This window comes from Hypoxylon trugodes (assembly GCF_022578975.1).
Source record: "Hypoxylon trugodes strain CBS 135444 unplaced genomic scaffold F4822scaffold_7, whole genome shotgun sequence".
Classification (NCBI taxonomy): Eukaryota; Fungi; Ascomycota; class Sordariomycetes; order Xylariales; family Hypoxylaceae; genus Hypoxylon; species Hypoxylon trugodes.
Genome location: NW_026250022.1, coordinates 1,263,235 through 1,277,796, shown reverse-complemented (window position 1 = coordinate 1,277,796; position 14,562 = coordinate 1,263,235). Strand labels below are relative to the sequence as shown.

The 14,562-nt window shown below is 46.7% G+C and overlaps 6 protein-coding genes across 6 annotated transcripts; 4 read left to right on the top strand and 2 right to left on the bottom strand.

Moving 5' to 3' along the window:
• Positions 1-2,481: 2,481 nt before the first annotated feature.
• F4822DRAFT_431307 (NADPH-cytochrome P450 reductase) lies at positions 2,482-4,688 on the top strand (the record flags this gene model as incomplete). Its single annotated transcript, XM_051461459.1, has 3 exons — positions 2,482-4,263; positions 4,320-4,598; positions 4,671-4,688. 3 exons carry the CDS (start codon positions 2,482-2,484, stop codon positions 4,686-4,688), a joined length of 2,079 nt encoding a protein of 692 aa, XP_051312211.1.
• Positions 4,689-6,562: 1,874 nt separating this feature from the next.
• Positions 6,563-7,596, top strand: F4822DRAFT_316442 (uncharacterized protein). Its single transcript, XM_051455406.1, has 2 exons — positions 6,563-7,144; positions 7,198-7,596. Exons 1-2 carry the CDS (start codon positions 6,739-6,741, stop codon positions 7,515-7,517), a joined length of 726 nt encoding a protein of 241 aa, XP_051312210.1. The 5' UTR covers positions 6,563-6,738; the 3' UTR covers positions 7,518-7,596.
• Positions 7,357-9,595, bottom strand: F4822DRAFT_316393 (fungal-specific transcription factor domain-containing protein). The gene is made up of 2 exons (XM_051455405.1): positions 9,215-9,595; positions 7,357-9,163 (listed from the first exon to the last, which is right to left on the bottom strand). Exons 1-2 carry the CDS (start codon positions 9,271-9,273, stop codon positions 7,675-7,677), a joined length of 1,548 nt encoding a protein of 515 aa, XP_051312209.1. The 5' UTR covers positions 9,274-9,595; the 3' UTR covers positions 7,357-7,674.
• On the top strand, positions 9,317-10,551 carry F4822DRAFT_316371 (uncharacterized protein). The gene is made up of 4 exons (XM_051455404.1): positions 9,317-9,768; positions 9,823-9,880; positions 9,929-10,101; positions 10,153-10,551. Exons 1-4 carry the CDS (start codon positions 9,616-9,618, stop codon positions 10,294-10,296), a joined length of 528 nt encoding a protein of 175 aa, XP_051312208.1. The 5' UTR covers positions 9,317-9,615; the 3' UTR covers positions 10,297-10,551.
• On the bottom strand, positions 9,747-12,028 carry F4822DRAFT_410059 (uncharacterized protein). The gene is made up of 3 exons (XM_051458716.1): positions 10,842-12,028; positions 9,824-10,781; positions 9,747-9,769 (listed from the first exon to the last, which is right to left on the bottom strand). The coding sequence occupies exons 1-2, from the start codon at positions 11,550-11,552 to the stop codon at positions 10,383-10,385; spliced, it is 1,110 nt and encodes a 369-aa protein (XP_051312207.1). The 5' UTR covers positions 11,553-12,028; the 3' UTR covers positions 9,747-9,769; positions 9,824-10,382.
• A 167-nt stretch (positions 12,029-12,195) lies between these two features.
• Positions 12,196-14,460, top strand: F4822DRAFT_410057 (major facilitator superfamily domain-containing protein). Its single transcript, XM_051458715.1, has 2 exons — positions 12,196-12,844; positions 12,905-14,460. Exons 1-2 carry the CDS (start codon positions 12,572-12,574, stop codon positions 14,255-14,257), a joined length of 1,626 nt encoding a protein of 541 aa, XP_051312206.1. The 5' UTR covers positions 12,196-12,571; the 3' UTR covers positions 14,258-14,460.
• The last annotated feature ends 102 nt before the right edge of the window (positions 14,461-14,562 follow it).

Here is a 14,562-nt window from a genome sequence, read left to right as displayed (position 1 = left end):
TCAGGTGTGGTAGTGTATTATGATCTGTCAGGTTCGCATGGTAATAAATGTTTATTGCATAATAGATACAATTTCGGTGTACGACGGCGTCAATATAATATACCACTTAAGGTATCGTAATGAGAGAATAGAATAACATAGGTAGAAGAAATGAGAGTTGGATAATGGTCTGGTGATTAAAATGCGGTAAACGCATCGTAGCTGCCAAAATACTAATATGTGATTAAACTTTGCCTAGTGTAAACTTGTCCCTTCCTACCTTCTCAGAGAGTTCGGTAGAATGTATTCTTACGTATTACCATGCGGCATTGCAATTTATTCAATGTTAGTCCCGATAGAGACAGAGATATCCGCCCCGCTCTCTCCTTCTCACTTGCCGTGTCTTTCTATAAGGTTGTAGTTTAACCTCGGATGGACCGGGTCATCTCCGAGCCTGCCGGTCCGGCATCACGATCACGGAGCCCGTAAAGCTACGAGGACACGAGACAAGAACTGATTCAGCGCAATGGAGAAATCGGCAATGCAATGTAGGTACCTAAGTAGGTAGTTCCAGGATATACTGCCATAGCCACGGCCGTAACCGGTGTTATAATTTCCTCGTTACACTGAATCAATCAAAACGTTGTACTGTTCCGTGGATCGGGGCTTAGTCTTTGCTGCGGCGTCATGCCATAAGCATCCTGGGTACCTACCCGGTTGGATGTAAGCAATTGAATCCTACTTATGTACGAATGTGCAGAGGATAAAGCAATTCATACTAGGTAACCAATGGAAGCTTACCTCTGACACCAGGTAAATCGCTGCTGTATTATTACATGAGACAATGCTCACGCACTACATACCTCTATCTACCTAGGTAGATACTCTCGGATAAAAAAAGCAAAGGTTGAAGCCTTGTTACTGATATCTCGCTATGAACTCGGCCTCGGAATAGATCCCTCTCGCTGGGCGAATTCAACCAAGCATTTGCCGAACACGAATACCTAGTACCTTTCATCGGAAGAGAGACTAGCCGGATGCTGCTAGGTTGTGCATGTTGAATACCGCATCACAACCAAAACGACATCTTCATTGCTGCGAGTAACGAATTGCCGATCTTGGGAACAATGGCACGATGTGATATCCGATTGGATAAGCCTGATGCTAGTGGGCGAGGTCGGGAATCGGCGCAAGTAGAGTTGAAATGGGTGTCGGGTTTTCGGGGGGGATTTTATTATGTATCGCATCGACTAGGAGTTATTTTTTCTCTCCAATCCGATGCCTCACGGAGACGGAGGAACGACAATCGATAATAGATCTATAGATCCATTGATACCTACCTACATATCTCATAAATATACATAAGGCATAACTGTATATACACGTGGGAATAATAGTATTTGAGTGCGGTAGATATAGATAAGAGGAAACATTGTTGGATCTCGAAGCCTAGAAAGCTTACTTACATCACCTAAACCTCAAGTGCTGGGACCAATGCGACGGGAAACATGCAACATGGATGTAGCCTTCCTTAAAGTGGGAGTGTTACTAATTTCGGGGCAATATTATACATTTTTATACATTTAAAGGTAACACAAGAGACCCACATCAGGTGCAAGTGGTACCCGTCCTGACTCCATATAATGTACCAATTTGCTGTTTGTTTGCTACTAAACTCCAGCCCTGGAGAGCTATCTTTGGGGACAACGTGTACATACATATCCATACATGTAAGTACTTGGGTCCTTCCCGCGCTTATTTGCTTATCGAAGAATAAGAAAGCATAAAAAGGAACATTGAATGGTTAGGTTCATATTTGAGGGATCGAAAGGGAAAGGATTACCTAACTACTTATACATAGAAGTATCCACCATCGCCGCCAATTTTCCCTCCGGTTCTTTTTTTCTACCCACCATTACCACTACCACTACCTACACTAGGCTACCTCTATGTACCCAGACTTTACTTGCAAGGTCCACGCCACGCGCACATTTCAGAGCCCAGGTTCAGGGCTACAAACTCTTTTCTTTTTTCGTTCTACCGTAATCATATGATCCCACTCCGTTCCCGTCTCGTGCGTGCTTGCGATCACCGCCCGTTCTAGTTCGTTCTTCTTCCTGTCTTTTCCAGTACCTATTATTATAGGTATTTATATTTTGGGGCTGCGGCTACACTATACATTTCCTGTGTGGCTTTTTTTTTCTTATCCAGCTGGGAAATTTCGGAGCGGTCCCCAAAAATTTACTTTACCTTTCCATTTCTTCAGCCGGCTTAGGGTACGCTCTAAGACACGTTGCAGCGTCGCAGCGCCTTTCCCGCGGATCTCTCCAAACGATAGCTGCGACCGTACGACACGGTACGGAATAACCTCAAGTCGTAGGAGTTCCGTAGCTGTCGCGTCGATTTCCTTTTTTCCCATTTCTACTTAACACACCGTGTCCTTTCGTCGTATCGGAAACACCCCGGAAACGAGAGACCGCTCTTCATAGCTGAGCCGCCAAGATGGCTCAACTCGATACGCTGGACATTGTTGTCCTTGGCCTCATCACTTTAGGCACGATTGCCTACTTCACAAAAGGCAAATATTGGGGGATTAGCAAAGATCCGTATGCAAATGCATTCTCCAACGCCAATGGAGTCAAGGCAGGAAAAACGAGAAACATCATCGAGAAGATGGAGGAGAGCGGTAAAAACTGCATCATCTTATATGGCTCTCAAACTGGTACTGCTGAGGACTACGCCTCGAGGTTAGCTAAGGAAGGGAAGAGTCGATTCGGTCTAGAAACCATGGTTGCCGATCTCGAAGACTACGATTACGATAACCTCGATTCGATCCCTTCCGACAAGGTGGTTATGTTCGTCCTTGCTACGTATGGTGAGGGAGAACCGACTGATAATGCTGTCGAATTCTACGAGTTCATCACCGGCGAAGATGTTGCTTTCTCTCAAAGCGCTGACCCTCCTCTTGCCAATCTCAACTACGTCGCTTTCGGCCTCGGAAACAACACCTACGAACACTACAATTCCATGGTCCGCAACGTTAATAAGGCTTTGCAGAAACTAGGCGCCAACAGAATTGGCGAGGCCGGAGAAGGTGATGATGGTGCCGGTACTATGGAAGAAGACTTCTTGGCATGGAAGGATCCCATGTGGGCTGCCTTGGCAGAAAAGATGGGTCTCGAAGAGCGTGAAGCTGTCTATGAACCTATCTTCGGTATTGTCGAGCGCGATGGTCTCACTAAGGATTCTGCTGAAGTATATCTGGGCGAGCCTAACAAGATGCACCTTGAAGGTAGTGCCAAAGGTCCCTTCAACGCTCACAACCCGTACATTGCACCAATTGCCGAGTCTAAAGAATTGTTCTCCGTTAAAGATAGAAACTGTCTTCACCTGGAAGTGGATATCAGCGGCTCTAACCTGTCATACCAAACTGGTGACCACATTGCGATCTGGCCAACGAACGCTGGGCGAGAAGTTGATCTATTCCTCGGCATTCTGGGACTTGAAGACAAAAAGGATACCGTCATCAGTGTAAAAGCTCTTGAACCCACTGCCAAGGTGCCTTTCCCTACTCCCACGACTTTTGATGCTATTGTTCGATATCATCTCGAAATTGGTGCTCCTGTGTCTCGTCAGTTCCTAGGTACTCTGGCTGCATTCGCTCCCGATGACGCTACGAAGGCTGAGATGGCTAAGCTCGGTAGCGACAAGGACTACTTCCAGGACAAGATCAGCAAGAACCACTACAACATCGCCAGGACCCTGGGTGTCGTTAGTAACGGTCAGAAATGGACAAACGTTCCCTTCTCGGCGCTCATTGAAGGCCTAACCAAACTTCAACCACGTTACTACTCTATTTCCTCATCCTCATTGGTTCAGCCTAAGAAGATCTCCATCACTGCTGTTGTCGAAAACCAACTAATTCCCGGTCGTGCTGAACCCTTCAGGGGTGTAGCTACCAACTACCTGCTTGCTCTCAAACAGAAACAAAACGGCGATCCCAATCCCGAGCCGTTCGGACTCACCTACGAAATCCATGGACCAAGGAACAAGTACGACGGTATTCACGTCCCTGTGCACGTACGCCACTCAAACTTCAAGTTGCCGTCCGACCCATCTAAGCCTATCATTCTCATCGGACCCGGTACTGGTGTCGCACCTTTCCGTGGATTTGTCCAAGAACGCGCTAGGCAGGCCGAAAACGGAGAGAATGTCGGTCGTACGATACTTTTCTTCGGTTGCCGGAAACAAAATGAGGATTTCATGTACAAGTCGGAATGGGAGGTATGTACCAATTTTCGTATTCAAAACGGGAAGGACAATCACTTACAATTTAGCAGCAATACAAGAAGGCCCTCGGCGATAATTTCGAGCTCATCACCGCTTTCTCGCGAGAAGGACCCAAAAAAGTATACGTACAACATCGACTCAAGGAAAGGGCCCAGGAGGTCAACCAACTATTAGAGAAGAAGGCGTACCTTTACGTGTGCGGTGATGCGGCCAACATGGCCCGAGAGGTTAACACTGTGCTGGCCCAAATTATTTCAGAGCAACGGGGTATCTCTGAAGCTAAAGGAGAGGAGATCGTGAAGAACATGAGGGCGGCGAACCAATACCAGGTAAGTCTTAGACTATTCTATCATGTGTTATTGCCCCTGGTTTAATATCGATTATACTGACAAGTATTGTAGGAGGATGTCTGGTCATAATCGCCGACTACGAAACGGCACGCTTTTTAATGCATGGCGGAATGTTGTGGATAGATTTGCATAGAAGAGTTTCGCTGATGACCTTTACTCGGAGTCACGGAGGTGCGGACTTTTCATGGCACGGCTTACACGACGGCACAAACCCGGTTCGGTCGGGTATCAAATGGTACGCATTCTAATACAGAGAGTCCTGCGTGTTCTTGCGTACATATTTTGATAGCTACGTAATGATTTCATTTATAGATTGATTATAAAGCCATCTCCACTTGTTCCATCATCACCGCCATACTTTAGATATATATCTTAATAGTCCATATTTATGGCGACTCGTTCCCCATATCGGCTCAAAGTTTGGTATTACATACGCGAGCCTAGACTTGGAAGAGACGTTGCTTCTCAGGTACCCGAATCGGTTGGTTGCATTGGGTAATTCACGTGCGCTCCGACGAATCAGGTTTCATCCAGGCTGTTTTCCCAGCAACAATCCCGATCGCTAGACCATACTTCATACGAACCAAACTTCAGAAATCCAGAACCAGATTTCATTCAACCGGCTATCAACCAGAAATCCAAGCTCAAAAATAGATGAAAATGAGTAGGAGCCTCATTAGTTAAATTTAACGTTGTTCATTTTTATATTTTATAAGGTTATCAATAACTATTGTTTTACCTTCCTGTGTAGACTCATTATGTCCGATAATTGTTACATGAACCAACCGCCCAGGTACCCAGTACCCGAATCAGTTGAATCCTTCGGCTCTTCGATTCCATTCAGAAACGGCTCATTCCCGCTATAGGTTTTATGTTGTTAGGATTCTATCCTTATCTGCCTTGATTTCTAACCCACCAACTCCATAGATTACGACCGACAAATTACTATGCCGTCTGATAAGTATGTCTAATAATTATGAGGGAGATTGATTGTGAGAAAAGAGCAGGCGTCTAACCAATTTCTTACTGAAATCTTAGATGTGTCAAGTGAGGCAAATCTCAGCTTTATAAATCCAGTCCTATGGCTCATCTATCTCAACGCTTGTCTACACTGCCACGTTAACTCCCGCCATATATGATCCTTACTGTAAGCGCTACTTACTATATTACTTCCACGGATTCATGACGCATTTCGACCAAGGGCCTTACAGCTATTCCACGGTTATCTTAGTCGGGCCTACCTTCTTAACCTATATTTATACACTAGACTTAAGGGAGCAGAATGAACAAGTGCATCGGGAGAATCTTATATAATAATGCAAATGTCTTGAAAATGAACATTAGTCATAATTTACTGCTTCCAATATGCTGACAAAGACCACTGACTAAGAGGTTAGGTAATGAAGCTGCTCGTTAGGTAATATTTCAAGAATCCCAAATTGATTATGCAAACTACCTTAATGGCATGTTGGGTACAGAAGTCTGAGAGAAAAGTCTCGGTCGAGGGCCAATTAGTTCGTGCGGTAAATAATATAGTCGCTGGTCTGTGAATTACGGCACAGCCGGATATATGATTTATTATGGAATCCAAGATATAGGTAATGAAGTGCTCTGGTTAAAGTCGAGATCCATATATAGTAACTTCTTAACCTTTCAGGGTTGTGTCTAATTGGTCGAAGTAACCCAACGTGCTCTGTAAATGGTAAGTACTAACCCTATGTCAAATTCTGATTGGCCATAGAAAATGTTAACGCGTTTAAAGGTAGTATAATAGTCCCTATAACGTACAAGCATGTCTAGCCAGTTAATAGCATTTTGTTACGATGAGTCTTGTGCTGTGTCTTGTGGTTATTTGGCAAGCACAATATGATCAGGGATTAGGTAATAAAGATACATATTCAGAACTCTTACACGGAATGCGCCTCCCTTAGAAAACGATTAATAAACGGGTTAGTGGATTGAGGGGGTGGCACAGTTGAGCCCAATAAGATCATCTTCTTGTTACTAATGTGACGGCTTGCTTACACACAACAATAATCTTCTTATTTACCTTAGGTTCCTTAGGTTCAGATCTCGAGAATTTACATCTTAGCCGACTAATTCATGAACAATAGCAATCATGGTTCTAGAGTTCCGTAAAGTTAACCCAGAGACCGACTTCCCTGCCCTTGCCAGGTGCTTTTTCGAGTCATACGAAGACCCGCCCCAAAAATTCTTTCATGCCTGGTTTCCCATCCACGGAGATGGCACTGAGGCTCGAGAAGCAGCGATAGCTGAAGCTGCAACGCGACTGCGTACCTGGCAAGCACAGGATCCGACGATGCATTGGCATCAGGTTATCGACACCGACACCGGCCGTGTTGCTGGTGGGGCTCTTTGGAATGTCCACACGGAGAATCCTTTCGCCTCGGAAGAGCATATGGAGGCTAGTTGGTTTCCTGATGATGGGTCTCGTCGATACGTTGAGCAGGTGCTTGAACAACACGGGGCACCGAGAGCTCGCGTTGGACAGAGGCCTCAAGTTTGTAAGTGGGGCCCGTTGATCATTGACACGTACCAGGCTTATCAAGAAGCAAAGACCTGTTCATCATTTTTACCCACGCTGACTACCGACGCAAGGGTGTCGCCCAACAATTCATGAATTGGGGAATTGCGAAAGCGGACGAACTGGGCGTAGAGATGTTTCTCGACTCAACGGAAATTGGACGACCGTTCTATGAAGCGAATGGTTTCATCTATGTCGAAAAGAATGTCATTCGCCCCCAGACAGATACTCCCGACGAAGCGTGGAAGGAAACAGTGAAGAAAGCTGGTGACCATTCAGATTGGTGGCTTATGTGGAGACCCGTCGGTGGAAAATATGAAGAAGGTACTCCTAAGCCTTGGGAGAAGAGTTGAGCCTGACATAGAAGCCCGAAGCGAAACTTGTAGGATTCTGATTAGGTAATTGTCATAATCAACCCAATTGGTAGACGCTCATATAACCAGTCAATGCTCGACATGAGTCAGCAATGTGTTACTCGAGGATGAAGAATTTACAGATTAATAATCCATGCTACCCGAACAGAGAAACTCGAATATTCTCACAAGGGATTCCACTATCTCGATATTTCCAAATTTGGAGTAGATGTTCACGAACAACGCAATAATTCTTCATTTTGAATCGTTCCTCGAGCATTCGAAGCCGAAGTAGGACGTACTCCCGGTCATGCCACTGCGTAAATTCTCTGGCAACGATAGCTATCGGCCAAAGAAGAGCCGTGTCATACTGAGAGCCTAAGGGTATGCGACGGAGAATCGCGATTGCCCAAGCCGGAAGGTTCCCCATAGCCGAGTCGGGACTGTCTAATTGACACTGTTTTCTGTACACGGTAGCCGCTACGCGATAGAGTTCACATGTAAGTGTAGACTCATTCCATGTACCTACGCAAGTGAAGCTCTCGAGATCTTCAAACCCCGGATTGTGCACGAAGCCGGTGTCTTCAGTGGGAAGTTTCTCGCGCTTCTCGTCTTTCTCTGCCGGTTGGAGCGCAAAACTTGGCAGCCAGTCCAGTCTCCCATTCCAAGCAGTAATATCCGCATCGGTCACCGATATATCATTGGCACTTATCCGCGCTATGACACTGGGGAAGTAGAAGCGGTTCATCATTTCTTCTGTCCATGGGAAGCCTGCAGTCTTATGAAAGTAGAAATCCGATAACGTTGATGTCCGTAACGACGTTGACCTGACAAGATCGTTGTATAGGAAAAGGTTCGATAGAAATGATATGGCGTCATTTTGGTGCCTTATTGTCGGTTCGTAGGCGATTTTGTCTAATATGGTAACGAAGAGCTGCGTCGGAAAAAGTTGAGAAAAGACCTGTAGGTGAATTGTCCCGTTTTCTTGGCTTTCGCCGCTGAGCTTTTCGTATAACATAAGCAGTACGCAGATTGCCAATAATTGGGTATTTTCTTCATTATCGAACGCCACTGATGTCATGGGGGTTTCATGATGAAACCCCGACTTTTTCATCATGCTAGAGACCATTTCCTTACATCCTCGTATTGCTTTGGTCCGATATCTTAGCATAGGCATCCTCATGGTAAAGTTGCCATCCTCCCAGCTTTGAACGCAGCTAAGAGCCAATACTGCATCTAGGACGGGTCGACTCCGAGTTGAAAGCGGCAGGAACACTCTTACAAATGGATTATTTGGATCTGTACAGGTCGGATATGTCTTGGAAAAAAGTTGGACATAACGGTCCAGTAGCTGGCAATCCGTAGAGTCGAGACCGAATGGCCAATCCGAAACTTGAGGGAATATTCGCGCATCCGACGTGAGCGCTCCCTGGTCAAATAGCGGACTAGACAAAGTAAGAGTGTCTTTTAGATGAGACGATCCTAATTTTCCTTCTACGTTGGGTTTTCTTAATGGCGGCCCTCTCCTCTTCATCCCATCCCTACGCACATCGTCCTCCCACACGAGGCGGGTACCCCGGTCACACTCCAAGCCTAGTCTTTTGCAGTTGTTACACGGGGACGAACCGTTATCGCACTTCTTACGCCTACAGCCGTTAAGTTGATATGCCCTATATAGAAGCGGGGATTTTGCATACCTTTTCTTACACGTCCAGCAACCTTCTCTTGATCGTCGGGAAGGCCGTCCTGGTTCCATCGCTTCTTAGCAAGTCGGACGATGGAATTAATACGATAGGTGCTCAGGTGCCAACCCTAGTATCTATTCGAGATAACAGGGCAGTCAAATATCTTGGATTCCCCTGAAGTGCCCCGCACCGGCTTTTCCCGGGTTACTTGCCCGATCGCAGCATGCTTATTGGACACTAGTCGGATACTCTATCTACCTAAGTGCCTAGAGCACGAACAACTATATAATACAAAGGGAATACAGATGAGTATGAGGGGCCACTCTACCCATCCCGTTTCCTTAGCATTATTCGAATTACCAAGATAGGAATCTCCTTACCTACCTAGGTAGGTATATCAACCTTTCTACGTCATGGCTGTTAACCCCGAGACGCACTACTTCGAACAAACGACATTGGTCCCCAATAGCAAGTTACCGGTTCTTATATACCGGGACGTCTTGCCGCAGCCGTATAGCGAGGAAAAGACACAGGCGTTCCTTGAGAAGAACCAATGGCTAAAGGGAGTACGCACGAACATCTGAAGCCTGTCTAGCAATCCTAGCCCTAACGATTTATAGGGGACTTGGGGCGCCGTTCCAAGGCACCACTTCCATCCCAACACACATGAATGTTATGGTATGCTTGATACTGTCATCATCTAGGACACGAATCTAATGAGAGAAGCTGTCTTCCAGGGATCATCTACACTTTTACTAGGTGTGGGACCAAACGAAGATGCGGGTAACGGCGGGGAGGTGTTTGTAAAGGCAGGCGACGTCATTATTTTACCTGCTGGCGTCTCTCACTGCTCCAAAGACTTTCAGGACGGGTATAGATACGTCGGAGTATATCCTAAAGTAAGTCAAGAACTCGCGCGGGCGGATATCTTAAGTATTTACTACATATAGGGTGCACCTAAATGGAAAAGCGAGTATTGCAGAGATGGATCACGATGTCAAGAGCTCCGAGAAGAAGCTGAGCATGTAGAAATACCTGATTGGGACCCCGTTAGGGGTCGCATGGGCCCTCTTTATGAGTTATGGTCATCTTAGCTATTACGCACAAGCCTGACCGAGGAAGAGTAGAAATTGGATCAGGTATAAATAATACAAAGTTTCAAGGCTCTAATATTGAGTGCCTATTTTCCAATCAGCCTCATCTCATGAGTCGTATCCTGAAGATATCTAATCATGTCGGCGCACCACTTCTGTATCTCCTCTTGGCTAACAGTCTCAACCTTGCAAAGGCCGGGCCTCCCTTCGGGATCCGACTCAGCCACATTTTTAGCGTATCTCTCCTGCAGTGTTTCCAAAGCGCTACGAGCACGTTGAGCGATAACCTCCAAGCGGTAGGTGGTCCACTGGTAATACAACTCAGTAAGATGAGATTTATTGCGGACGTTCGCATTCGTGGTGTCATCGACGAGAAGGGGGTTCTTGGGTCGGAAAGAGGTGACAATAGTAACACGCTCGGGCATGTTAGTGACTGGGGCAGCTGTGTGGGTGATGTATCGCCCTTGAAGGAGGACAGCACAACCCTTGAGTCGACATTAGCGCAATGATCATGCGGCAAATCTGAGGTAGAAGAAATTCCTTACCATCTGTGGTGCTTTCACTTTTAGGGTTGTTCCGTCGCCCTTCATAAGCTCGGTCTCTCCACCAGTCATGTGTCGCGCATCTGATAACATGACGACGCAGACCCAAGGGTGAGAGTCGACGTGCCATTCGATGATGGGTTTTGACTGATCAGTAACGGCCTGCTGCTTAGGCTTCTCAGCCTCAAATCTTTTGATCGCCTCCTCGGTAGCCTCGGGAGGTTCCACAGGAGTGTTGCGGACAGCGTCGAGGCCTCCTGATCCGAGCTGGACATTGACATGGCTAATCTCGTAGTCCATGGCCGGAACAAGCTCGACACCAGCGACATCGCTAACAATCTTGAGAACCTCAGGGGAGTGCCAAAATTGGTGAATGAAGGGGGAATAGCGCGGAGCCATACCGCGAAGCTGAACAGAGCCAGGGCGAGTGTGGTGGAGGCAATTATCAAGGACATCTTTGCTAAAAAGGTCTCGACGATGCTGGAGGACAGCTTCATGAGAGAGGAGAGGAAATGGCTCCGTGGTGGCGATGGGCGATAATGCAGTCGGCTCTAGGGCAAGATCCTTCATGGCTAGGATCTTAGATGGAGGAGAATATGCCAGATGCTTCGCGGGATTGAATTGAACATCAGCGCTTTGCGAAGAAGGGAAATTCTGTCGGACCTTAAAGGGGTCGACGACAGGAGCTGTTTCGACTAGAGCTGAGGGCGCCATGCTGATATTTGTGATGCTTGAGCGCAAAGAAAAAAAAGATGGTATGAATACGTCAATCGAGGTTATGAAGCGGTCCTTATTTCATAAAAGTCGGTTCTGATGCTTCGTAAGTTCATGATGCGCTTCGATATATATACCTACCTAGGTAGATACAGAAACATATATCGTTTATCGCCCCAACCGAAGAAGGTTATTCCAAGCGCTGCATTTTCACCACAAAGCACGGGTCGCGCCATTTCCAGCGCGAGCCGGAATCGGCAACCGATCTATAGAGAGTAAAGTAACCCCGCAGTCATGAAATCACGATGGAAACGATCGATTCGTGTAACCGATACTTCATTTCACTTGGGTACTCACGTAGGTATGTCAAGATCGAATACCATCCAGTAGAACTTGGCAAATACTAAATGGATTTCAGGAGAGGCCGGCTTCAGCTCCATGGTATCAAATAATGCGGGGGGGTCAAGAGACACGCAATTCTAGAATCGGGTCGCTTGGAAGTGGAGCCCGATCCAGCATCAGTTGGAGGTTATATCGGGCGGATTTATCTACTACTTTAAAATTGCGCTATACTGGAATAGGGGTATTTGACGCGCCGAGTATCCTGTCTCAACCTTTGATTACCATCCATCACTCTTCATTGGCTTCAATATCGGCAATCTTTCCGACAACTTCTTTTCGTCCCTGGCTCAGATGCTCAAGATATAGTCAAATTGGCCTTTATCACGCCGCGCAACTCGCAAGCGAGATCACCCATGCGGTAGTTATGTTTATCGTCAAGACAATACCCCAGAGTCTAAGCGATTATGGGTCTGCTAGCGGTACCCCATATTCCAGATACTCAAAATGATAACTTATCATCAACCGAGGGATAGGCCCTCCACAGACTATATGAACACCCGGACGACGTCTCGCCTATGTGATTTTTTACTTATTTGAATTGTCAGGCTTCGCAACTTGGTCAAGCAAGAATCTCACAATTCGTCAAATAATATTATTCTATCCAAAGTGACGCCAAGATGGAACCGCCCCAAGGCCATAAAGATGCCGACGGCGCCGGCGCTATGCCTACCATTCATAAGTCTCCAACCGATCTCTCCGTCACCAAAGGAGATATTGAGCAAGTGGATCGAGACAACAAGGGGATAGATATGAATGCTATTCCTTCTGGTGTTGGTGAAGCATACGAGAGGAAAGTGGCTATCATGAACCAGGCCTTGGTCGATCTTGGAATGGGTGGCTTTCAGTGGAAAATATTTGCCCTTACAGGATTTGGCTGGTTTGTGGACAACGTAAGCACCCTACCCACGGGCAACGGAAGAGCTCTGATAATTGCTAACCACACTCCACAGTTCTGGATGCAAGCCATTACCATTATTAGTGCTCCCGTCAGAAACGAGTTTGCCGTAAAGCGCATCGCATTCCTTACCGTGGCCAAATATGCCGGCCTTGTCGTTGGTTCTACCGTGTGGCCTATGACGGCTGACTTCATCGGTCGCCGTCTAGCTTTCAACATCACCTTACTCCTCTCGTCCGTGAGTGGATTGGTCGGTGCTGGCAGCCCTAACTTCGTCGCTATCGCTACACTCTGCGCCTTCATTGGCATGGGTACCGGTGGCAACCAACCTGTCGACAGCGCTATATTCTTGGAGTTCATCCCTGCGACACATCAATACCTCCTTACTATGCAATCTGCATTTTGGTCTGTGGGCCAAGCTGTCGCTGCTTTAATCGGATGGCCACTGATCGCAAACTACTCTTGCCCCTCGGCAGGCTCTGATTGTCGATTTGATAATAATCTTGGTTGGCGATATACTTTCTGGGCTTTCGGTGGCCTTACGTTGGCCATGTTTCTATTACGACTATTCTTTCGGGTGTACGAGACACCAAAATATCTCCTAAGCAAAGGCTACGATGAGCAAGCTGTCGGAGTAATCCATAAAATTGCTGCTAGAAACGGGAAGACCAGCTGGCTCACAATTTCCCACTTTGAAGCGGTTGATGCTGAATTGAACCTGCAACCCGGTCAGGAATCCGCACCGGCTCATACTCGCAAGAACATTATCAGAAGCAATTTGGACAAGATAACGCCTAGCAAGATCCGAGTCCTCTTCTCAACCCCGCGCATTGCTTTATCTACGACATTGATGATTTTTCTCTGGTGTTCTATTGGAATGGCCTATCCCTTATACAATTCCTTCATTCCCATATATCTTGAAAACAAGGGAGTTAGCCAGGGTGGCTCTTCCCTAAGCATAACATATCGCAACTATGCTATCCAGGCTGTCTGCGGTATCCCGGCCTCTCTTCTTGGTGGGTTTACCGTCGATTTGAAGGGAATTGGACGAAAGGGTACTGGAACGATTGCGTGCCTAGGCACCGGTGTGTTCTTGTTTCTCTTCACCCGTGCTACCTCGGAAGCCGGAGTTATCGGGTTTACATGCGCGATCGCATTCTTTCAGAATCTGGTGTATGGTTTACTTTACTCGTACACGCCCGAACTCTTCCCCGCTCCAGTCCGTGGTACCGCGAACGGGCTTGTCGCCATGTTCAATCGGTTAAGCGGCCTAATGGCTCCTATCATCGCGGCATACGTTGGAATTGATAATGACTACCCAGTGTGGATTTCGGCGGCACTTTTTGTAGTAGCGGGCTTAGTTTTCCTGGTCTTGCCATATGAAACTAGGGGTAAGGCTGCCGCGTGAGCGGAGCAGAGATATTTAGGAGTCGCGATCAAGAGCAACACAATTGTGGTATATGAGTGTGCGTATATAAAACCGGCTTATGGTGAATCCTCAGCTACTCGTACACATCAATTGCGTCAATAGTTAATATCTAAACTAGTATAGTTTGCGTCGGGAAATATAAGTGAGGCGGTGTTTCTACCTTGGCCCTTAATTAAAGAGAACCCTTCCGTCATTGGGAAGTCTGCAATATAAGAGCCTGAAATTCCCGCCGATTTATACTATTATAGTCCACATGCCGATCTTCATCTTGCTGGCCAATGGAG

What these genes read in the sequence shown, in the direction of transcription:
- F4822DRAFT_316442 (XM_051455406.1), top strand. Translation starts at nt 6,739, where the DNA reads ATGGTTCTAGAGTTCCGTAAAGTTAACCCAGAGACCGACTTCCCTGCC. An exon ending in TGGACAGAGGCCTCAAGTTT is followed by an intron (nt 7,145 to 7,197) that starts GTAAGTGGGGCC and finishes CAAGAAGCAAAG; the next exon opens with ACCTGTTCATCATTTTTACC.
- F4822DRAFT_316393 (XM_051455405.1), bottom strand. Translation starts at nt 9,273, where the DNA reads ATGGAACCAGGACGGCCTTCCCGACGATCAAGAGAAGGTTGCTGGACG. An exon ending in TGCTGGACGTGTAAGAAAAG is followed by an intron (nt 9,164 to 9,214) that starts GTATGCAAAATC and finishes TAACGGCTGTAG; the next exon opens with GCGTAAGAAGTGCGATAACG.
- F4822DRAFT_316371 (XM_051455404.1), top strand. Translation starts at nt 9,616, where the DNA reads ATGGCTGTTAACCCCGAGACGCACTACTTCGAACAAACGACATTGGTC. An exon ending in AGAACCAATGGCTAAAGGGA is followed by an intron (nt 9,769 to 9,822) that starts GTACGCACGAAC and finishes AACGATTTATAG; the next exon opens with GGGACTTGGGGCGCCGTTCC. An exon ending in CAACACACATGAATGTTATG is followed by an intron (nt 9,881 to 9,928) that starts GTATGCTTGATA and finishes TAATGAGAGAAG; the next exon opens with CTGTCTTCCAGGGATCATCT.
- F4822DRAFT_410059 (XM_051458716.1), bottom strand. Translation starts at nt 11,552, where the DNA reads ATGGCGCCCTCAGCTCTAGTCGAAACAGCTCCTGTCGTCGACCCCTTT. An exon ending in AAGTGAAAGCACCACAGATG is followed by an intron (nt 10,782 to 10,841) that starts GTAAGGAATTTC and finishes TGTCGACTCAAG; the next exon opens with GGTTGTGCTGTCCTCCTTCA.
- F4822DRAFT_410057 (XM_051458715.1), top strand. Translation starts at nt 12,572, where the DNA reads ATGGAACCGCCCCAAGGCCATAAAGATGCCGACGGCGCCGGCGCTATG. An exon ending in TTGGCTGGTTTGTGGACAAC is followed by an intron (nt 12,845 to 12,904) that starts GTAAGCACCCTA and finishes CACACTCCACAG; the next exon opens with TTCTGGATGCAAGCCATTAC.